Raw genomic sequence first — 24,554 nt, 5'->3', positions numbered from 1 at the left:
ACCCTTTAACTCCCAGATCCTGACTCTGGCTTTTACCACTAGCAATAACTCCTGTTTTCCCTACCCCAGACCAGCAAATGGCGCTGGGCTCGCAGCAAAGACAGAATTTTCCTGACATTTTTGTGCAAAAAGTCCCGGCTAAGTGGCTCCAAAGTCCCATTTTCAAGAGTGGTGGAGGTGCTTGGGGCCAGGTTTTTAATGGCGTTTAGGTGCCTGAACATGCAGATAGGCACCGAGGGAGATTTCCAAAAACACCCAGGCACACATCTGCATCTTTAGGCACCGACATCCTTTAGAAATCCGGCCTGTGAGCTCTTAAGTACCTACGTCACTTTTGAAAACAGAACTTTGGTGCTTTTGAAAGTGTTACCCTCCCTCTGTCTGACGACAGACAAAAGACTCAGCGTGCGCGTCCCAGTCTCCATCTGACTCTCAGAATGGCCTCGGGCTGATTGTTTAATTACATTACATTCACTAAAAATGAGTCTTATTTCTCACTGCACTGATTAGTCATTCGATTTACACTCTTGCACTGGAGTTTCACTTTGAGGGCCTTTGCCTATTTAGCACATGAATAAGGTTAGTTGGGATCATAGCATAGCATTACTGAACGGTCCTTGATTTAATGCCTTGCATGGCCAAGCAATGCACTGGAGCTCCCTTACCCCACGCTATGTGTCTGGGTGGATGGTTTTCATTTTAAAAATCAGGGGCTTTAACTCTTTAATTTCATGCAACACTAGTAAGCTGCACCATAGCTGCCAGACTGACTGGTTCTCTAACTGGGGGGAAGAAAACTAACAACTGCCCTTCACCATTCTTCCTCAGCTAGCGGCATCAAGGAGGCCCCGGCCCGATGCTTTCGCTGAGTCAGAAGTTATGGGCTTGACGCAGGGTTCACCAGGTGAACTCCGTGGCCTGCATTATGCAGATGATCAGAATGGTCTTTTCTGGCCTTAATCTCTGACTCTAGAATCACCTAACACAGCCGGGAACGATGCCCCGTAGGAGACCTTCATGCACATTTGGCTCGGTATCGAAGGGCGACTCGAGGTTGCGAAAGGAGTGAAAGTTACAGAGCCAGCACAGCAGGTTTTCACTGGGTGGGGTGTGGGTGGAGGCACTAGAAGGAGATGCGTTTACACGTCTCTCGCCAGGGCAGATCATGACTGACTAGCACCTCAAAACAAACGCCGGGTGGGGGGGTGGCGCTGCAGTGTTAGACTGAGCAGGGCGGCTCTATAGACAGTCTCGTGGCAAGAGAGAAATCCTCCTCGCTGGAGATAATGTGTCAGGACTGTCTCTGTATTGAGGGGCCAGCCGCACCGGCAGTGCTGGGGGGGAGGGGGCACTTGGAACTCCTTGCTGAGTGGCAGGTTCTACTCCTGTGAACTCTCAAAATATAAAATGAGTTTCTCTAGTTTAGAGAGGCCCCATTTTTAGCTCAAGCCTTAGAGGAAAGGCATTGGTGAGAATCAAATGTACACCGAACAGAAGGTCTCAAAGGCCTGACAGTGACTGATGGGCTCTGATACACAGGCTCCTCCAGCAAACCTGGCCAATTCTGAACAGTGGAACACCAACTCCCACCACACCCAGGAGGATTACTGTCTGGGACGCTGGGGAATCTACCTACCTGACTTATACGGCGGTTACAGTAATTATCTATGTAACTGATCTGGCGCAAGTCATCACAGTATCTGAGCACCTCAGGGGTTTTCATGCATTTATCCTCACAGCCCCCAGGGGCAGGGCAGGGCTTTTATCCCCATTACACAGGGAACTGGGTACCTGAGGCACAGATCCACAGAAGTATTTAGGCTCCATTCCAGTGGAAGTTATGAGCCTCAATACCTTGATGGGTCTGGGCTGGAGAGACTAAGGCCAAGTCTACACCAAAACGTTAAGTCGACCCAGCTGTGTTGCTCGGAGGTGTGAAAAATCCACACCCTGAGCCATGTAGTTAAGCTGACCTAACCCCCGGTGTAGAAAGCGCTAGGTCAATGGAACAGCAGCAGCTAGCTGTTTAACTGTAACCACAGCCTCAGAGACGTGCCCACAGTCGTACAGCTGAGTGTAACAGAGCGAGGAATTGAACCCAGGTCCGCTGAGTGCCTGGTTAATGCTCGAATCACTGAGCCATCCTTCCTCTCAAGGTCAGGAAGTCTCGGAGCAAGTCATTAGCCAGAAACACACTGGGCTGGCAACACATGGACAAGCTTTGAACCATCAGCGATGTCCAGCAAATGAACCGAGCTCGTCAGGTGAAGTGTGTATCCACCAGTTTGTCCTTCCCTCCACGGACGTGGCTGGCTTTGGGCGAGGTGCGTCTCGGACGCTCCATAAAGCCACAAGACGTGGGCAGATCACTGCTGTAACCAGGCTCTGTAGCTGGGTTACACCGTGCCTCTCTCAGGGGTTGCCAAAGCCTGCAGGCCGTTTGATCGCAGCCCTGACACTCAAGAAGCCAGGAACAAAGTTCTTTCTTTGGGGACAAAAGACTTTCTGGGTTGCCAGAGCAAAGCCGCCTGGCTGGCGGTTCTACTTACGTCACTCCGGTTGGACGGCTGGCTGTAGATAACTTGCTTATTGGTGCTGCTAAAACAAGAAAGAATTAAACTAAGACACTTCACAAGGGCTGATCGCTCCTCGGACCACACCCCAAGCACCAGCTGTGCCCCTGTACCCCACCAGTGTCGGCCAGACAGACAGCAATGTTGGGGAAGCAAGTTAGCAGGCAGCTGAGGTTAACCACCTGGCTACATCAAACTTCACACCAAAAGATAGACGGGAGATGCCCGATTTGCCCCTTCTTTCCCAACCCCCACCAGGCAAGGCACAGCCTCCCCAGCTCTGGCAGGGGGGATGCTTGACAGACTGGCCTCTTCCTTCCATCCCTATTTCCTCATCCGATACCCAGCATGCCGCAAGGACGGGATTGGGAGGAGAGCAGCTAAGGGGCCTAGTCCTGATACCCAGCCTGCTTTGGGTGCCAAGTAGATTTTGGGATCTCTTCAGTCCCCGTGTTAGAACCAGCTTGTAACTTGGTATAATCAGGCCACGTGGCACAGAAGTGAGGGCTGAGGAGGGTCAGGACAGGGGGTATTGGCAGAGCTGGAAGAGGAGTCCAAACATGGTTTGTAAATGCTTTTTCTGTCTGAGTGCTTTGCGTATTAGGAAGGAAAGGTGATCTTTTGTCTAAGGAATGGGGTTAGAAATCAGCTAGAATGCAGGTCACCCATCTATCTGTGGGCTTTTGTCCCCTGTTGTGTAATATCCGAGTGCCTCTCGACACCCTTGTGAGACGGAAGAGCGAGGAGGAGCTGGGGCATCGCCATATTTGGGGTCCGGAAGGAAGTTTCCTCCAGGGCAGATTGGCAGAGGCACTGGAAGTGGGGCACGGGGCACTTGCTGGAGGATTCTCTGCATCTTGAGGTCTTTAAACCATGATTTGAGAACTTCAGTAACTCAGACACAGGTTAGGGGTTTGTTACAGGAGTGGGTGGGTGAGATTCTGGGGCCTGCGTTGTGCAGGAGGTCAGAATAGATGATCATAATGGTCCCTTCTGACCTTAAAGTCTATGAGTCTAAGTGGGGGGCTGTGGATCAGGTACACGAGCAGAGCTGTGGAGCGGGGAATTTGCAAGCTCATGCAGGTGCTATTCGCTCCTGTGCTGTTGACTTCTTTTGGATAAGGGGAAGGAGCCTGTGCCTGGCCTGGCCTGGCCTAGAGGCAGCATACTGCCCTGCTCAGCCTCTTCTGCAGCCAGCGAGAGGTGGGGACACAAGACAGCACTGCCATCCTGGGAACAGGGGAAGACAGTGCTCCACCCAGATGCCACTGCTGACCCTTTCGGGTGGGGAAAACTGCACTGATGGAGGCTTAGTCCTTGTCTTCGGCTGGAAGATGCTGCTGGAATAGAGCCAGGACAGTGTGGACCTTAGAGGGTAGGTGCGATCCATGGTGGGGACAGCGGAAACATGTGCCCTAGTCCAAGAGGAAAGGTCAAAGTCTCCCCACTGTTCCTGACCCAGAGATCCCACCTGGCGGGGGGGCCAGCAATGTGTCTCACAGCAGCTACGCTGGGGCACAGTGGGTGCGGGGAAGAGCTTGGCGAACGCGCTGGCACCTGGCACTCTACCCGCTGCAAGGAAGAGATTCCAGGCTGCACTTAAACTGCCACGGAGAAGGTGGCGGAGTCTGGCTAGTCCTGGTGCCCCAGGGGAACTCTACCCACTCCACAACGCTGGAAGGACCTCCGCAGGCCAGGAGCACAAGAGGGGTGGAAGAGGCTTGGAGGACGGACAGAAAACAAGGCACACACTTGAACAGAGTACAAAGTTCCACTTACTCTCTTCTCTCTGGAAGGGAAAAAGAAGAAAGAGGATGGTTAAATGTTGGCAGCCGAGCAACACGTCCCATTTCCAAGGGGTGGCATCCTGGCACTGCGACAGTGGGCAGCAACACAGGCTTCCGGGGGCCACGCCGCTTTCAGAGTGCACTCAATTGGCTGGGCCAAGAGCAGACGGGTCACACGCGCACGGGGACGCGAGATAGATTCACGGAAGGGGGGAGCACAGGCCTGACCACGACGCAGCCAAGCAAGCTCTGCACCACAGCCTGCAATGCTCCATCTTGAGTCAAAGGCGGCTTGATGGAGAGCTGCCCAACAGGGTCAAGAACTCCACAGGCAGCACCTCGGCATTGAAAGGGGTAAGGCAGCCGAAGTTTGCTGCATCACAGGTAGCCTGAGCCCACTGCGCAGTTGCCCCTTCACAGAGAAGGTGCAGGGAGCAGAGACCCCCTTGCCAGGCAATGGCTTCTCCCAATAGCTTCAGCAGCAGCCAAGGAACTACCTAGGGTCACGGGGGTGGCTGAGCGCAAGTGGAAGGGGGCGGGGAGAGGTATGTTCGCAGCCCAAGTGGGTAGCTTAATACTTACTGCTGAAAAAGCCACGACTGTAGGCGAACCAGATGCCGAAGGCAACCAGTGCCAGCACGATTAGCAGCACGACCACAGCTGCCACAATACCGCCCACGTTGACTTCAGCTGGGTGAGAGAATGACATCAGCGCGGCTTGCGGAGATCTTACGTGGACAGATCCCCCTGCATGCCACAGGATCCCAAACACTTTCACATCTGCAACTGCCCCCGTGGGAGAGTGACACCAGCAAAGGATTTAACCTGTCTAGTTGCAATCACCAGGGGAGACTGGACCCCACCTTCCTTCAAGGGCAATCACGCTGTCTCCGTTGCCTTTAATGGATTTAAGCAGCTAGGGGTGAGGAGCCTGCCCCAGGGAACCCAGCCGGCACTGTGCGGGGCACAGATTGGGAAGCTCGGGCAGGGTGGGGGGGATGTTCTGTCATTATAACCCTGCTGCTGTCCCATTCATGGCTCCCTTCATGCTAAGACAGCTCCCAGCCTGCTCCACCTCCCATTTCTTCCTGCCTCGCAGTCACCAGCCCCTCGCCACACCGCTGGGGTCAGCGCTTGGTGCTAGCTGCTTCCACTCATTGGGAAGCCGCAGCAGGAACGGCAGCGGCTGAGAACGGCAACACTCCACGGCCAGCCTAGCCTGGGACGAGCCTGCGAGCCACGCCAAGGGCTGCCAGGCCTCACCTCTCCCCGTTCTGCTGCTTTGCTGTTTGGTTCCAGTGAGCTCAGCCCTGCCCTGACACGAAGTCGACAGGCTTTCAGAGGGGAACTGGCCGTGGCTTGGGAAGGGAGCACCGGCATGGACCTGGCACCCGAAGATCTGCAGTCTTCTGAGCTCCACTGTATGGGTCTAATGTTGCAAAGGGCTAAAACCAGACCAAGGGTGGAAAACAGGATGGCTTGGGCAGCTCCAGGGAATGGGGGCTGACGGCACGGTAGCTTTTCAGAGGGGACGGTTGGAATGCTTCTCACCGGCGCTTGGCCCAGCAAACACACCTATTCCCAACCTCAGTCACTCCCAATCCCAGGGTGCACTAGGCTAAAGCGGGAACCTCCTCTGGGTCTGTTTGTACCGGGGCCCAGCTCCGGAGATCATGTAGGAGGCAGGACACGCCAAGAACCACTTGTCGGCTCTCAGGAGACTCCGTTCTCTGCTCTTTTAGCAGGGCAGCCCAATGGGCTTCTGGTTCCAGGCTCTCCCCACCCCTTCCAGCAAAGCACATGCCTGTTTTCCCATCAAGACACTTGGGCACTGTCCAACCTTTAATCTATCGCAGCCAGAACAGGGAGTAGCTGCAGGAGGCCGGGGAAGGGGCAGTGACAGCACTGGCTATTGGAAGTCACTTGCAAGCTTACAAAGAGCCCAGCACGGACATGCACACGCAACCACGCACCCACACGCAGGCTCTGCAAGTCCCCATTTCCTTACTGGCTTCCAAGTGGATGACTTCAGATTTCTGAGCAGTCCCAACGTTGTTCTGAGCCTCGCAAAAATAATCCCCCGTGTCGAAGCTGGTTACGGGCTCAATCGTCTGGAGTGGGAAAGAAGGTGTGAGAGAGGCATGGACAGAGGCGTGACCTCCCCGCGAGTCAGGCAGCCCCCTCCCCAGCACGTACCAGCACTCCTGTCTTGGTGTCGATCGTGTAGGAGGAGTTCCTGAATTTCTCACTGGTCTTGGGATTGGAGGGCATCAGGATGTTGTCCCTGTACCACTGGAAGGTAGAGGGTGGAGAGCCATCTGTTTCCGTGCACGTCAGCACAGCTTTGTTGCCGATGGTCACCGAGGTGGGCACCTTGGCAACGGGCTTGGAGGGTGGCACTGCCAGTGGAGAAGGCAAAGAGGCACATGTTATAAATGACCTTACAGAGCTTTGAACCCATCGCTGTGACCCCCTGCCCTAAGCACACCCAAGACACAGTCATTTGCATTTGTTAAGTTGTGCTTATTAACCCATGACTGACTGGATTAGACTAGAGGACCTGCTCAGAGACACGAAGGCAAACAAATGTCCAGCTCATTTTAAGGGAAGTAAATGGTGAGCAGCATCCATGTCTAGCTTGATAGTCTGCTGACTCATTAACTAAGTCAGTGGCTGGGCCCTCTTCCATTGGCAGGGCTTTCTCGGCACTGCTCCAGGGCTGATCAGTGACATTCCAGAGCTCAGGCCAGTGTAACTGTCATTCCCCGATAACGCACCTTTAATTGTGATGGAGAAGGAGTGAAAAGCGATTCCTTCCTGACCCATGCAGAGATCCTGTGCTGCCCTGAAGCTTGATTATACTCATGTCAGCACAACTACAAGTAGAAGTGGACTTTTCTTTAAACTCCAGCCGCACTATTGTCTGGATCTCCTGGGACACATTCCACAGAGAGCAGCAGTTCCTTGGGTGGGTTCTGAACTAGCTGCACTTTAATTCAATAGCGGATTAATGGCACTCACTGGGCTGGATCTTCCATTGCCCTGCTCCCTGGGCAGCCATTTACACCACAGTAAAATGGGTGCGGAATGCAACTAAACCAGAGCAACTCTCGGGATTCTGGTGCAAACGACTGTACGAAGAGCAGGGAGACAGAATCAGGTGCCTGGCGTTCAACATAAATGGCAAGTGCATGTGGGGAGAAGTGTCACTGACCAGGAATTAACGCTTTGACTACGAGCCCAGCCGCTGGCAGTAGCCACCCTGCTGACAGGTGAGAGGTGTGACACTGTGTGGGTGAAGCCAGTGTCCATCCCACTTTCATAGAACAACTTGTCAATACAAAATGTTTGACCAAAACTGCTGCGATACTGAAGGAAGGAAACAGTTTAGTCCAACACTGGGCTCCCATTCGGTGACTGATTTCGCAGCGCTGGTGAAAGGTGCTACACTGACAGCATTTGTGAGTGAGGCTCTGGGTACGGCCACAGAGCAGGCACTGTAAAAGTAATGCAATCTTCCCCCCTAAGCTTTTCCCAGGGACCTCAGCCCAGCCATGAAGGGCCATTTCTGGGGTGAGGACTGGTCAGTCTCCATTGATCTCTACAGACAATACACCCAGGGTTCAGATTGGTGCTGACAGTGAGTCTTCAAGGTGTGAAGAAGTGGACTGACAGCACATCTGTATGAAGGGAGATCTCTGCTTAAATGCCATTAGCACGTAATGCAAGAGGAAGCATGGACGTGCCCACGTCAGCAGGGGGAACAGTTACAGTGTCAGACTTCCTGAGCGTGTGTTACAGAAATAACGGTGCCCCCGTGTAGCTAGGATTGTTTCTTCATTGCCACAATGGGCTATGCATTGACCCGTGCGAGGCATTCCTCGAGAACCAGTTGTGTTCAACGGTTCTGAAGATGCGGAGCCAACAGAACTGGAGTCTTTTGAAACCATTGGATAATCCGGGCACTAGGCTTTCCCCAGGGCACCCCTTCAAACCTGGCTAGCCTGATTTGATTACAGGATACTTGCCACTGCCCAAAGCAGCCTTATTCCACGGCTCTATTCCAGCAGGACTGACGCTGCTCTCAGGAAGGCCCTAAAGCTCCACTCATGCACCACTGTGGCCCTGCAGGTCCATGGTCAAGGGAGATGGGGGAGAATTTCAGATAACCAGGTTCAGACGATTGAGGCTTCCCTAGAGTCTAAGTCCAATGTGGAAAGAGTCTTGTTTCAGAGACCTCAGGCTAGTTTGCGAGCCACTGATGATGCCATTGTGTGCGGAGAGCAACATTGTTCAAATAAGCCATTGGGCTCTTAGTAGGGAAAAATACCACCCTCCTTGCGGCAGGAGTCAGTGGTGAGGCTCCCCGGTCTGTGCCACGCAGGTTACAAGTTCATAGTGCTCCCTTCTGAGCTTCAACTCTATGAAAAACACACTCCTTGCCCACAGTTGGCAACATGCCCCCGGGGCCCCCTCTCTCCAAGACTAGAAACCATGGAACTTTTAGCCATGGCAACCGGTCCCAAGCTGTAATTACAGAACGGCATTAGTACCTTGGACGATGAGGTCAACTTCTGACTTTCTTAGTTGGCCAGTGCCCCAGAGGACCTCGCAGATGTACTTCCCCGTGTCCTTCCGAGTCACCGAACTGAAACGAATCCCCGTGGGTGTGTACGTAACACGGTCTTTGTAGGGGTCTGCAGAGAAAGGGGAGACAGTGAGAGGCTGAGAGCACTCAGAGGTGGAGAAATACTAGTGAGAGCCAGAACAGGCTGCTGGTGTAGAGAACGGGAGGGGGCAGCCCCAAGAACCAGCCTGAGAACAGAGAGCAGGGTAAGAAGAGCTGATTAAATGGGGTTCAGTTCAGTTCAAATACAACAAGAAGTCTCCCCATTGCAGAAGGAAGCGACACGCCCCGATGTCCAATACTCAACCCAGCCCAATCACAGCTGGCTGGGGGACGGAGAGGTTTGTTGCAGGGTTTAAGGGATGGGTTCTGTTATGCTATGCTGCTGGCAGATATGAACTAGTTAGTGAGGAGGTCATTCCACCCCATTTCTTTCCTCACAGCTCTTCCCATGAGTGCTTGGTGCTTTTTAAGAAATTAGTTAGCAGTGGTAAAGCTGATTCCAGGCAAAGCAATCTACAACAACGCCACGTGTGGCTACACCAGTCACATTAAAAGATTGTTCTCAAACTGTTCAGCTGACATGGCTGAGTGACAAAAGGGGTCTGCAGAAGGCGAGGAAGCCATCGCTCGGACAGAGGACACAAAATGGCTGGTTGGTTCTCGCCTGTCTTTGTAACACCTCAGCACATCTGTACACCACAGCTCAGCCATGATAGCACCAGTGCATGCTGGGATTCCTGAAACACCTATCCCATAGGGGCCAGCTCTGTTACTAAGAGAAGGCGCTTCTGGCTAGTTTCCAGATGTGAAGCACTGCATTGTAGGAAAGTAGCTGAATCGGGGTAACTGCTGCTCATGTCTGTGCCTTCCTGCCCATACTGGGAAGTTACAGACTGACCTGGTTCAGAAGGACTCAAGCTAAAGACCTCACTTCGGATCAGAGCGGATAAAATCCATTATTTTAAAAAAGGTTTTTAATTTAAATTGGATACAGAATTATTTTCAAAAATAAATGTCAAATTATTACAACCTGTATTAAGGCCAAACTTACTAACGTCTATTAAAATAATTTAAATTAAATTTAAAAAAAAAATGAACAGTATGTTCACTACTGAAGTTTTAAAGAAAGTCAGATCACTGAAGTGGCGGAAGTCACATGCTAAAGTCTTGAAACCAGAGTTTACTGACATGCTGAACCAGCTTTGGACAGCAGTAGCGTCTTCTGCACATGAAGAGAGAATTTTTTTTTCCCATTTCAGTTTATTAACTAATTCATCTGAATGACTAGTTCATTCATTAAACCAATTGGGAGCTGAAAAGGGAGAAAAGCTTGTTTTCTTCTTGCAGTCTATGAATAAAAAGTAGCTGTAAGAGAATGAGATCTACTAGCTCTAAAATCTTGCCTTGGTGACCAGAAACAATCAGTTCAATTCGCTAAACTACAGATAATACTTTCTTTGTTTAATAAATCAGTTTTAAATGCTAAACATACTGCCAAACTTTTCTTATTTATCTAGTGCATGGAAGGTAGTTTTATTTAACTGCTTAAAAATGTTTAAATGCTGATTTTATGCCTTTTTATTTGAATTCCAATCTCCATCTGATCAGAGCTTAACACAAATCAATCACAAAAAATGTTAATCAAGTAAATAAATGCATAATTCCCCATTTTCAAACAATAAAAAATGTAATCTTTAAGAATTTGAAGAAATGTATGTTAAGTTATATAATTGCTTAACTAAATGTGGATCCACCTGGTTAGCAAAGAGCACCAGCAAACTTAGGGTAAAACTCTATTTAGTTGCAAATGAACATATTTTAAATGAATACCAATTACTAAAAATCAACACTTCTTTAGAAAAATAACCAGGGGGTGGAGGCAGCCTCCCGATTCAATGGGTGAACTATATTAAGCTACTGAGGGGGCCATTCCCCTGGTCACTACATCCCCCCTCTCTCCCTCCCTCGTTCTCCCCAACCCTTGCTCATTTTCACCAGGCTGGGGCAGGGGGTTGGCGTGCAGGATGGGGTGCGTGCTCTGGGGTGGGGCCAGCGATGAAGGATTTGGGGTGCTGAAGGGAGCTCCGGGAGGAGGTTCAGGGTGCGCGTTCCGGACGGTGCTTACTTCAGGCAGCTCCTGGGAAGTGGCAGCATGTCCCTCCAGCTTGGGGGTGGCCAGGTGTCTCTGTGTGCCACCCCCGCAGCTCCCATTGGCTGTGGTTCCTGCCCGATGGGAGCTGCAGAACCAGCACTTGTGGAGGGGACAGTGCGCGGAGTCCCTGTGGCCGTCTCCGAGCTAGAGGGACATGCCAGCCACTTCCCGGGAGCTGCGCTGCGGAGACTGCTAGCCCCGCTGCACTGCCAACTGGACTTTTAATGCCCCGGTCAGTGGTGCTGACCGGAGCCGCCAGTGTCTCTTTTCGACTGGATGTTCCAGTCGAAAACCGGACACCTGGAAACCCTACCTACAGCGTTGGCTCTTGTCTTGCAAGGCTGGGCCCGGCTTCCTACTCCAGGCATTGTGACCTGGTGCATGTGCTTGTAGCATCACTCAGGTTTGGCACCTTGATTAGACAAGGCAAAACCTGAGTAGTGCCGCTACCCCATGCACCAGGTTGCAACACCCGGGGCAGGAAGGCAGAAGCTGATGTTGCAGGATAGGTGGAGGGCAGGCTCACTCTGCAACATATTTTCCCCCATTCCCCCTCCCCCCCATCCACGCCCGCTGGGGCCCTCCCATTCACACTGGGCTGGGAAACAATGTATTTCTGTTTTTGCACCCTTGGTTTCACGATATCTGTGGGCGCAAGTGAACCCATCAACCGATGCAGAAGCCACCACTGAAAATAACTGAAAAGTACAAATGCAAAACAAGATAAAAAAAAATGGATCATTTAAAGCGCTCTGATATAAAGCAATCCACCCTGCCTCAGATGCTGCAACAGCTGGTATAACCTGTGCTTATCCAACACCTGGCCCAGAGACCATAAAGGGGCCCTCAGACATTCTGTACAATGGACTCACGTACCTGTGACTTTCGCATCATAATAGATCAGCGCTATTGAAGAGCCCTTTTCAAACTTCCACTCAACCCTGGCTGTTCCGCTTTGCGATGCGTACGCAGCACAGGGTATTTCAATTGCTGGAAAGAAACAGCAATAAGTCAGCATTTGTACTGCACCCCAGAGGTAATGTCATGTAATAAGATCCTATTTGTAAACACTTGGCAGAGCTAAGCCACGAACATATTTGTTTTAAAATGGACTGGGAGCCAGATTTTCATTTATACCCAGGACCAATTACAATGTAGTGTGAAGGGATCATCTTTCCTGAATCCTGAGGGTTGGAAAAAATGCCTAACAGTGAGAGGCTTAAAGAACTGTTTAGTTCATTGAAAAGAAGATTGCAAGATAACATAATTATGGCGTACAAGTACGTTCTCAGGGGGGAAAAATACCAGGTACTAAAGGGCTCTTGGGTATAGAAAGGCAGAAGAACCACCAATGGCAGGAAAAAGCCAGACCTGCTCACAATACTGTATTGTTTTTTAAAAGAGTGATTAACCATTGGAACCATCCAGGGAAGCGATGAATTCCTCAACTCTTGATGCCTTCAAATCCGGCCTGGCTGCCTTGCTGGAAGAGAAGCTTTAGCCAAACAAGTGATTGGGTTCAATATAGGGGTAAGTGGGTGATATTCTCTGGTCTGCGTGATGCAAGAGGTCAGAATAGATGATCTAATGGTCCCTTCTGGCCTTAAAAATCTACCATTTCTTGGGGGCCACCATCTTAAAGTCACATGGGTCTGAAAATGCAGCCTACTGCTGACATGCAATACTAAAATCAATGGAACAAAAACATTAACGAGCTTTTTTGTTCACTTTGTGCATTTGGCAGCACTTTGGGTATAGTCTGTTTCAATGCTGCCTTGTCTGGTCAGTTTATGTGGGTCTTTCAATCAGCAAAAGGGCAGAAATTCACTTATGAAAACTTAAAACAGGAAATTGATTGTGAAGCTGCAGAAACTAGCAGGGACAAGTATTGTATTTAAATCTACTGGGAACTCTGAGATTTACTAGATTACAAATCAGTGTTCCTGTAGGTGTCAATCCAAAATTAACAATAAATTAGAAAATGGACATAATCTGACAGCCCGAAGCAGAGTGGAGCTACGTTCCGCTCCTTCTTGAATGCCTGGGAAACTAGAGATGGAGTTATCACTGGCAACTGACATTTTAAAAAAACTAAATAGGGGTAAAATTTTCAAAACATGCCTAAATGACTTAGGAGCTTTTAAATCGCTTAAGGCCAGATTTTCAAAGGTATTTACGTTCCTAAAGATGCAGGGAGGCACCTATTGGGATTTGTAAAAGTGAAACCAATGGGAGTTACATTTCAAGCCCACCTAGGTACTTTTGAACTCCCACTAGGCACTGATCTGCATCAATAAACACCTAGATACATTTGACAATCTGGCCGCTTAGGTACTTTTTGAAAGTTTTACCCAAGATTTAGTAGTTCAACTTGCCAGAGGCCATTCCAGATTCTGTACTAATTCAGTCATCTTGTTTGGGCTCAGTCATAATCTCCACCCTGAACCTCATCATTATGCTCCGATACAACAGCTATTAAGCCCCAAACTTTCATCTACATTTCATCTGAGACATGGACACTGGAATCTCTAGAACAAGAAGTACTTGAATTTCAAAGATTCAATACTCACCAAAACTACTATAGTCTTGCTTTGAGTGCAGAAAGACTTCAGAGGCCGTGTATTAAAGCAGATGCTTGTAAGCTCACTATTCAGTACACGAACTTGTCAAAGTTGTTGCTAGTGCACTAGGCACTAGATATTTATGTAAATGTATTCCAGCTAGTACAGATACACCCTAATCTAGTACAAGATGATATGGTTTGACAGAATAATGAATAGGGATGTTTTGTCCAAGATATCAGGAACAAGGGGAGGTAAACAGATGTCATGGAGCACCTAAGGTGGTACGTAAGTTATTTATCTCAGCCTACAAATGTCAGGGTACTTTGCCTTAACCCTTTGTGTGACCTCGGGGCCAGCAGAGACTCCTGCTGCTGACTGGGCACTCGTGTTAGTGCACCTGTAACCGCAGAGCTAGGGCACTAGGACTGTGTCCTGAGGGCAATAAACCTGGCCGAGTGCCTTTGTCACCATACCGTGCCAGTGGTCATTCTTTATGAATAACATCGAGGTCGGTGTCATTTCCACTGTAGGTGACTGGGCATCAGTGTCCCCTCTGGAGAGTGGGAATGAAGAGAGTCAACTGCATCAGTCAACTAGGGATTGTAATACTGCTCTCCCAAACTTTACATCTGCCCTGGCAGCTAAGTCCAATGTGTAGTTCTTGACAAAAGCCAGTGTTCTGTATAAGGATCTCCTAGACTTGTCTAAGGCAGTGCATCTGTGTCGTTCACCCAGCCAACATCCGGGCAGTCAGGTGCAGGGACTTCAGGTCTGGATAGAGTATCCGGCCAGGATGCTGGGAGATCAGGTCTCGAGAGGATTGGTGTCTGATGGACACTGGCAGAAGGTCTGGACACTGGACATTGGCCAAAACTGCCTGGGCCAGTTGGGAGCTACACAAATGATTGTGGCTTTGTCTCTTGATTTTGGAAATCATGCTGGGGACCAGGGGAATCAGAGGAAAGGCAAACAGGATACCTGGACTCCATTGCAGGAGGACAGTGTTGGGCAATAATGCCAGTCTCCTGCCCCCTTTGGAACAGAAATTCTGACACTTTGTATAGAGTCCACTTACCCCACACTAGCCCAGACAGGGTAAAGCCCCAGGTATTGACAGCGGAAGTCCCGCCTCCCTGGCAAGACCGGGCATGCTCCAAGTGCTCTAATAGTATAAAGGGAGAGAGACCAGCTCATTCTGGGCTGGAAGCCGCAGGGGAAGGACCTGCCTGGGAAGCTCCTGTGGAGGGCCAGCCTCTGACTATGCTGGGCAGTGAAGCTGTTCACGGCCTGCCTGCACCCCGGCAACTGGAGGAGACCCTGGAAACGACTGAACCTGCTGAACACAGAGGACCCAACGTCTCATGGGAAACCCCAACACAGACTCTGGTGGGAAGTGACCCAGGGAGGGTGGCAGCGTGGTACCTGGGGGAGCAAACAGCCATGCATCTCTCTCTATCAGTGTTACAGAGGGCAAACAATTTATGAGTTTACCCTGCATAGGATTTATACAGGCTAAAACGGATTTATTTGGGTTTAGACCCCACTGGGAGTTGGGCATCTGAGTGTTAAAGACAAGCACACTTCGGTGAGCTGCTTTCAGGTAAACCTGCGGCTTTGGGGCAAGTAATTCAGACCCTGGGTCTTTGCTGGAGCAGATGGGAGTGTCTGGCTCAGCAAGACAGGGTGCTGGGGCCCCGAGCTGGTAGGGAAAGCAGGAGCAGAAGTAGTCTTGGCACATCAGGTGGCAGCTCCCAAGGGGGTTTCTGTGATCCAACCCATCACAGCCAGCTCTGCCGATATTCTCTTCACCTTCTGTCCAGCGCTCGAACCTGGAGCATGACCTATGCTCAAGAGAGTGTTGACTGATACTGGCTTAACTAGCCTCACACTGGTAGTGGCCGTCACTTCTGTGTCTTAAGTGACCCATGTGGGCTGCTCCAGCATATGCGGCCTGAGCAGAGTGTCCCTGCATTTGAGGGTCCTGGATGAAAAGAACTTGCCCACAGAGCACCCATTTTCACCTAGTGCTCTTAGGTTGGCACAGCTGTCTCGGGGGGTGGATTTCATACCCCTGAGAGATGTTGCTATGCCGATGTAAGTTTTCAGCGTAGACCAGCCCTCAGCCAGAGATCATTCCCCATCTGGGAAAGGCCAGTGGGTGGAACTACACCTTGACTGCATAGGGAGGCAATCAACACAACTTCTCCATCATTGGCAATTTTAAAATCACTTGTTTTTTCAGAAGATCTGATCTAGTTCAAACAGGAATGAATTCAGGGAAGACTTATGGCCTGTGTTATCAAGGAGGTCTGACTAGATCACAGTGGCCCTTCCGGCCTTTGAATCTATGAATCTATTAATTTAGCCAGTCCACACTTACGGTCGTTCTCAGGCACTTGAATGGTTTTTGTGTCCTGGGCTGATATCAAGGACCCTATGGGAAGGAGAAAAAAATACGATTAGGATAGATGTTTATTTACAAGTCACAGAACCCAACTGATCCCAGAGCCAGCAGAACAGCTGCCAAACTCAACCCCACAGAGATGCAGCTCTAAGAAGGATCAACACCTAAGAACATTCTTTTCTACCTCATTTTCTTGGAGAACTCTTAGCCTTACAGAAGACGCCAAGGGTCTGCACCCCATTATGGGAAAGGGGTTCTAGTCAGACTGCTTCAAGCTTTGCTTTCTGGTTGGTTTTTGTTAAGACAAAAAGTTAAATGTTTGTATTCAGTAAGGCCTTACGGCCCTGAACAAGGATCACTAGGACCACTAGGCTACACACTGCACGTGCACAGAACAGTCCCTGCCCCAAAGCGCTTACAATCTAAAGACAAGACAGATACAGATTTCTTCCCCGCTTCCTCTTTAAACAATTGCCCCGCACATCGCTTCCCCAGTCTCAGCAGCACTCCTCCTCCCCACACAAAACCACTCAGCTTATCTCTGATCCACCGAGAAAGAGCCCAAACTGACTGAAGTGTGCACAGGTTGGTTCCTCTTCCCAGAAAGGGGGGAGGCAAATTCCCAAAGGGTTGGGGCAGGCAGATCACACAGCCCACAGCATCTATGACTAATATTTTGGACAAAGGAAGCCTCTGTTAAAGGTTCCACACCCTCACTCCTGCAGTGAACACAAAACTCACAGCAAAAACACCTGAGATGACCTAGAAGTCCAGCAGCAAACACAGGGGTGTCCCGACTTGACATCCCTGATGTTAAGGTAAAAGCACAAAGCAATTTTTTTTTAGGGTGAAAAAGGTCTTTCCAGGCCTCCTTCATATATCAGAAAGAAAAGAAAATCACAAGCCCACATTTCTCAAATGCTTTGGAGGCATATTTAAGCAGCAAGAACCCCGACACTCATTTTTCCAGAGATCACTCTGAGGTGACAATGTGTGTTGGGCTGAGAGTTCCTGGTCGTGAAGACATGGGCAGGTCTGAGACAGCACTGACCACTCTCAATTATTTTTAGAATAGTTCAGCTATGAGACTTCTCAATGAAGACTGAAACACACAGCGTTTTCCACTCTTGCTGCAGATTAACATCCCCGGCATCTGACCCGGCTTCGGCCAAGTATCAGAGAGCCTGCTGTCATCTAGCTTCCCCCTGAAGCCCCCCCGCTCACTCCTCTTTGCCTCTGTGGAAGGGAACAGAGCCCTTTTCCGCCTAAGCACCATCAGCTAACAGGAAATCCATCTCTGGAAGTGACCTATTCTATAAGCAGGCAGACACGGGAAGCCTAACAGAGAAGGCAGGAGGTGGCCTATTTAAAATATCCTGAGGAACAGAGTGGTAGGACAGAGGTTTGTTCTATGTCCATAGCTCCACCCAGACAGCTTTGCACTTTGCCATCCTACCAGTCATTTTTGCTTATGCAATCACAGTTTCTAGCACTGTTACAGAACGTTTATAGCACCTGTTGCCCTTGACATGAGCGCAATCTTAGCTCTATAAATACAGTGTGATTGCCATCGGGCTGGAAGCCACAATGCCCTAGTCTCGCCAGGACCACCACCAAACAGACAAACAATTTTATATTACACAGAAAATAGTCGCTAAAAGTCAGTGTGTGTAAACACTCTTTTTCGGCATTTTTGCGGAGAAAATACTTCCAGCCCTGCGAGCGGCGTTAGCTTTGTCACAAAGCCACGTTCACGCTGCCACTTGCGTCGGCAAAACTTTTGTCTTTCACAGGAGGCTTTTTAAAGTACCCATAAAAGACAAAAAAAGATTTGTCAACAACTTCGCAGTGTAGACATACCCATAGTTAAGTCAACCTATACCCCGGTACAGACACTTTAGACCCAGACACTGCCTCATGAGAGCGTGGATTAACTACAGCAACAGAAAAACTGTGTCACTGTTGCAAGTGCCTACGCTACAACAGCACAGCTTCAGCATCGCAGCTGTGCCGCTGAAGTGCTTGTAGTGTAGACACCGCCTGAGACTAGATGCTTCCACACATACAGCTTAAAACATCGGCCTTTTTAGCTGCATGTCTATTTCACTGTTTGCTAGGAACTTTGGGTCTCTCAGCATTACTGCTCTCTGGGTTTCTAGCTCCTAGGGAATATGTTTAACCCCAGATTAGACTGCAGTTATACAAGATTATTCTCCCTTTGTTTTTAAATCTCTTTAGGTCCCTCTATGCTATTTCTCTGCCCTTGCTGCTGTTTGCTACTCCTCTTAATTTATCATCATTTCAATGTCGTTAACATACTTTTTCTCGCATACAGGAGACAATTGCAGAGCTTTAATTTGTAAGCGCTACAGCATTTTCTGCTTTACAAACATGAGAGTTTAGACTAAAATGCCCAAAGCTGCCTAAGGGATTAATTGTAATGGGCACCGGGCAGCCGAAATCCCCTAGACACAGCTTGGCAAGTCTCTGCCTTTGAGTCTCTCCAAACCCCATGGGATGGGGTAAAGCAAGTGATCCTGTTTTATAAAGCGGCAATGGAAGCGCAGAGGTACTTCAACTGTCAGGTGTTTGGGGCAGGAATAGTCTTTGTTCCACGTCTGTACAGTGCTTAGCACCTTGGGGCTCCCAGATGCTACTGAAACACAACCCCCCCAATTCCCCAGACCAATACGAGATTTACCGAGGCTTACACAACAAGACTGTGACAAAGCCAGGGACACAACCCAAAGCGTAAGCCACAAGTCCTGTGCTGAACTACACAATTCTCTGGAGAGAGGACCCAACCCTGTGGCACCCAACTAGACAGTTATCTAGGTATCTATCTGGCCGTGTCACTATTACCCAGGAGTCGGCCCCACCACATTGTCCTGACAGTTTTCAATCCATAGCACAAGGAGCACAGACAAGTGAATCAGAATTAACTGCAGCAGAAGATTGACACAGGCTAATCAAGTTTTAAAATCCAAGTGTGACATCTTCATTCCCCAACGGCTGCTCTGTCACAAGAAAACAATCAAGCAAAGCTGTTACCAAAATGGAGGAAGGGAGTGGGGCAATAAAGTGACACGAAAGAGACTGTGTCTCCAGCTAAAGGGCACGAATCGTGTATCAGAACCCAAACCAGTTATCAGCAAGGAGACAGCTATACAGTAAACAGGGAGGGGGTGGAGCGGAACAAGGGAGAGAGAAGCTCTCAGTTAGCTTCTGCCTGGTGGAATTTCCTGTTCCACCTGTTGGGTATTGTCTCCTCCCATGCGGCTCCCACTTTGTTCAGGAGTTTCACAGGAAACCTAGCCCATATTTGTCCAATGAAACGTTGCTTGGCGGTTTTCAAACACCTCCCCCCGCCTGGTCTTTAGTCATCAGGCTCTGCATTTCCTGCTCTGTTTGGAACAGATTACACAAGACAGGACTTTATACAGGGCCCCATATCTGGGAACTCAGTTCCTTTCTCATGCTGCTTTGCCAGGTGTCCTGGCTCCCCAGCAGCATGGCAGGTTTTTAATGGTACCTGCTGCCCCATTTGTTTGACATTTCCTTGTGGGGTTGTTTCCTCCAGATGCCTACGACTGGCAGGCAAGTTACCACCCCGCACCAGCATGAGTATTCGAGACTTGCTAGTCATCTTGTGTCCTTCTGGAGCTTGACACATTTAGCATGTGCTTCAAGTGGATGGGTTGCTTCTATAGTGGCAGTCGTCTTGGATGCCTGATTGCTAAGAGCTAGTCTTCGCTCTGCCTTGGGCAACTCACTCAAGTGCCTCAATTTCCCCATCTGTAAGCATTCTTAGACTTAATCCCTTCTCACAAGGGGTGGCTTTCTACAGTGTCAAAAGCGTGGGGGAGGTTTACAAGACATGGTTCCTCCCCAAGAAGTTCACAATCTAGAGCCCCCTGATTTCACAGCCACACCGGGGTGAAAGCTAAATCATGGCTCCGCTTTGTAGTAGAGACAGGTCTTGGGAGGATTCAGCCCTGTCTGGGAAATGCTCTTACACAGCCCATCAGGAACAGCCAAGATCCGGTCTACACCCCCAATGTAAACCATGTGTTGATTATTCTGAGGGAAAGCTATGTTGTAACCGGGACCAGCGACAGGGCTGTTCTGTAGATGGGGCCTTATAAACAATTTAAATGGTCATAAAATCTGGCATGAGCCACCCACATTTCTGACATTTCCTTCTCTGTCACAGCCATGCTAAGAAACTATGACTTAGCCTAGTATCTACCAGGCTTAAAACAGTTCCCTAACAGTTGTATCCTGTTATTTTTCCTGACCACAATGATAAACTATATATTTCACAGCTGCCTCTAAAATACGGTTCTTGCAGTGTTCAGGCCTGTGATACCATGACGATTAGGGTAAGCAGAAGACAACGGTTAATACAGTTTAAGGTCCCATGATCAGGTTTCACTACATCTTGGTTCTTTGTTAAATCAGGGGTTCTCAAACTGGGGGTCAGGACCCTTCAGGGGGTCACGAGCTGTCAACCTCCACCCCAAACCCCGCTTTGCCTCCAGCGTTTATAATGGTGTTAAATATATTAAAAAGTGGTTTTAATTTATAAGGGGGGGTTGCACTCAGACTTGCTATGTGAAAGGGGTCACCAGTAAAAAAAAGTTTGGGAGCCACTGAGTTAAATGATTTTAACTGTATCAGTATTGCAGGTCCACCAGGGACAAAGAGCAGGATGGAGAGAGAGGCTAAGCTAGGCTGATACTTTGCAAGTCAAGAGAGAAAAGACACAGAGGTGTAAGATGAAGTGTTAATGGACATTATGGCTGTAAATTGAACCAGGCAGAAAAAGCCTAAGCAGCAGTCTGATAAACATGGCTGCTAAGTGGCTGCAACCGGCTGAGAATGGGGCAAATCAAATTGCAGTCATTGATTAAAGTCAGTTAAGTAACTAGAGAGTGAAAACCAGTAATATGCAGCACTAATCACATGGAAAACTAAATCAGCTACATGACAATCAACGGAATTAACACACAAAGTAGCGGTTCTTTGAGTCAGAGTTTCAGCCTGAGCAGTAGTCTGAAGTCTATACTGACAACCCAACACCATTTCACAATTAAACAGCTATAACACGGAAAGATGCGCCACCATGGCTAGGTCCAAATTATAACACACAGCACACCCTCCAAAACCAGCTGTACCCAGTGGCCTTGCCCCACAGTTCCCTGAGAGAAACGTTTGTAGGAGTAAATCCATCGCTGGCTGGTCCTGCACCAATCTTTCAGAGTGTGAACCACAGATGTGGCATTTTTCAGTGTACACAAAAGCTGGTATCTTACTACATCAATAGCAACCCATCTGGCATAAGAGACTCTTTATTCTTTGGAAGACAAGACACAGGACCACAGATTTTTAAGTGCTGGAAGGACCAGTGTGGCCATCTAGTCTGCCCTCCTGCAGAGCACAGGCCTTAGAATGTCACCCAGCAATTCCTGCCTCAAGCCCAATAACCTGTAACTGAGCTAGAGCATATATTTTAAGACACTCAGTCATGATTTAAAGATTTCACGTGATGGAGAACCCACCAAACTTCTCGGTTCACTGTCCCAGCGGGCGATACGCCCCCTCACTGTTAAAAATGTGCCATCCATCTCCATCCTCTGACAAACAGAGACTAGGGACACCATTCCTTACCCATCCTGGCTAATAGCCATTAATGGACTTAACCTCCATGAATTTATCTAGTTCTCTTTTAAACCCTGTTATAGTCCCAGCCTTCACAACTTCCTCAGGCAAGGAGTTCCACAAGTTGACTGTGCACTGTGAATGAAGAAATTTACCTCTCTTCCGGCTGCTCTGGGTGCCTGAAACAATGTATCTGCTCAGCTAAGGAGTGGTGCGTAACTGCTTTTGCAGCTTCTCTTTGCTTCCCTGTCAGAAAGTCATTTTTCTGCAGGGAAGCAAAGAAATCTGCGGGAGACATGAATTTTGCGTACGCGCAGTGGCACAGAATTCCCCCTGGAATAACCTGTGTGGTGTTGTATTAACAGTAGGCACATATACACCACGATCCAACCACCGCTTAACCTTCTCTTTGACAAGCTAAGTAGACAACCTATTGAACCTAAGATTACAGGAGCTGCAGAAGCTCAAATCATGTGGAATCAGGAGTACAGGTGACAATGCACAGAGTGGTCACTGAAAGGGCATACAAGAGCATTGCACGAATGCGCTGGGGGGACCAACCGTAAGGACACAGCTGATCTGCCAGCATTTTCCATTTACACTAGCACTGCTGCCAGTGCAGAGTGACCTAATGCAAAATATATATGGCAGCACCCTTGCTCTAAGCAAAGGCAACAGAGCTGGATGCATTCCTGGGGGGGTGAGAACTATCCTGGTAGCACAGGCTGGTGGTGCAATTCCTAGTGAGCTAGGAGATGCAGCAACTTTCTCTCTGGGACAGAAAATGACCATACTGAGTAAGGTACCATGACAAATTACTTCGATCACCTCCTGCAGCTTCCGCTCTACCTCCCGCCCCCAGTATACCTACAACTCATCTTTAAAGGTGGGCTGTGAAACGGAACAAGAGATTTGCTTTTGGCGCTTGCTGCTCCCATGCAAAAAGAGGTAACAGCTTTTCAGAATAGCAGTTTGGGTTTTTTTTTTTATTATTGAAATACCAAAGACCACAGGTCTCACAAAGCCATCTAACAGATCAAGGCTCCGGAAGACCTGAATAGTGATGGCACACCAGCCCATAGCCTGGGCAGCTTCCGTCTCTCCTCTTGCACTAAGAGGAAAGAAATACCAGGTCCAAGTGAGGATCTTGGAAGGACAAGGGGCTGCATTGACCCTCATGAAGATTTGAAGATGGGGCTCCAGGGAGAAAGTATTTTAAATCCCCAAGGTGCAGCCCACTAAGGCAGCCCCTCTGGCACAAAAGAACTAAGAGGCATCTAAAAAGAAAGAAAGAAAGAAAGAAAGAAAGAAAGTCCGTCCCTGTGCTTTATAACCCATCAGGTAGGAAGATCTTGGGGAGCAAACTTTCAAAGGGGCCTCCACCAATCGGCCCTGTAAGAAACAGGATTGAGATGGTTTAACGCTCTCAACATGCAGGCAGACATATTTCCACCCAGGCAGCTGCCATCTCAGCTGTGCCAGGAATCGATTGTGGATGTCAAACAAGAGGCCGTTAATTAAAAGTAAGATGTTACCATGAACTGACTGTAATCAGTAAAGGGTGGAGGGAGAATCCTGCTGCAAGCTGAGAGGGAGGACAAAGGAGTTGAGATTTAACTTGGTATTCTTCAGAGTTCCTGCATCCAGATTCCAGCTGAGACAAAGGTGGAGAGCAAAGCCCTGTTTTGCAATTAATCTGTCTCCCCTCCGGGCACTTCTCAGGAAGATCCAGACCTCTCCATCCCACAGATAGACATCTTTCAGCAATCGAGGGCAACCCAGTGTATTAGAGGCCTCCTGCTGAGACAGCACAATGCAAGAGGCCACTGTTTGGAAGTGTAAAGGAAGGAGCCCTGGAAGTCTTATTGTTTCTCTGCTCAGCAAACTGGGAGTCTTTGTTTTTTTTCTTTTCAACACAAACAGGCTGGCTGAACCAGGAAATGCCAAACTAACCCGATGGCTTACAGCTCATCAGCAGAGACATAAATAGGTTCGGGAAGGAAGGGGTTCAAGGTACCCAGTCTGTTCTGGTTTCAGCATGTCTGCACAACAGCATATGTTGATGCACTAGTTCTGAGAGGCAGCATGGTCTAGCAGACTGGGGCTAAACTGGACATCAGAACTCCTGGGTTATACCAGGCTGTGCTACTGACCTGCTCTAACCTCGAGCAAATCATCTTCCTTCAGTGCCTCTATTTCCCTTCCCACCCCTCTGTCCTATCTAGATTTTAACTTTTCCAAGGCAGAGACTGTGTGTATGTACACTGCCTAGCACAACAGGGCCCCAGTTTTCGTTGGGACCTTTAGGCATTTCAGCAGTACAAAAAATAGACAAGAAGTTACTGTTTTTTCCATGCAGTTTCCTCACCACATTCCAATGTTAGATCCATAGAGAGTTCAACTCTACAGGCAAGAAAATCAATGTAACTGAACTTGAAAGGGTTCCTAGTGGCCAGCTCCCAGAGACCCGTCCCTTCATATTGCATCATAAACCACTGCCCTGTTCCCAGTCCCACTTCTCGGGACTAGAAAGTCAGAGCTGCTCCTGAAGAGCGGAAGTGCCCTTGAGCAGATTGACCTTGAGCCGACTGACCTTTAAATACCAGGCAGTCACAATCTAGTCTGTAAGTGCAGGTTATGTGCCGGCCCTGAGTTTCATTTGACCCAACAGGATAAGATGGTTTAGAGTTTCTGAAAGGCAAATATTGAGCCTATTCCCCAGAGTTTACACACAGCTGCTGGGAAATAACCTCTGAAGCCTTCTGGGCGTGTTTGTAATACAG

General features: G+C 49.1%; 1 protein-coding gene across 1 annotated transcript in view; it reads right to left on the bottom strand.

The window, feature by feature from the left end:
• Nucleotides 1-24,554, bottom strand: part of F11R (F11 receptor) — a 48,259-nt gene that overhangs the window by 1,008 nt on the left and 22,697 nt on the right. The window contains exons 2-9 of the mRNA XM_039512401.1: nucleotides 16,087-16,140; nucleotides 12,019-12,132; nucleotides 8,914-9,057; nucleotides 6,557-6,759; nucleotides 6,369-6,471; nucleotides 4,943-5,050; nucleotides 4,353-4,362; nucleotides 2,550-2,598 (exon numbers count right to left, since the gene is read on the bottom strand). Of these exons, the coding sequence (XP_039368335.1) occupies nucleotides 2,550-2,598; nucleotides 4,353-4,362; nucleotides 4,943-5,050; nucleotides 6,369-6,471; nucleotides 6,557-6,759; nucleotides 8,914-9,057; nucleotides 12,019-12,132; nucleotides 16,087-16,140 (785 nt within the window). The remainder of the gene's footprint in view (nucleotides 1-2,549; nucleotides 2,599-4,352; nucleotides 4,363-4,942; nucleotides 5,051-6,368; nucleotides 6,472-6,556; nucleotides 6,760-8,913; nucleotides 9,058-12,018; nucleotides 12,133-16,086; nucleotides 16,141-24,554) is intronic.

This window comes from Mauremys reevesii, linkage group 24 (assembly GCF_016161935.1).
Source record: "Mauremys reevesii isolate NIE-2019 linkage group 24, ASM1616193v1, whole genome shotgun sequence".
Classification (NCBI taxonomy): domain Eukaryota; kingdom Metazoa; phylum Chordata; order Testudines; family Geoemydidae; genus Mauremys; species Mauremys reevesii.
Note: the sequence above shows the minus strand (reverse complement) of the source record. Positions and strands in the feature narration are given on the sequence as shown.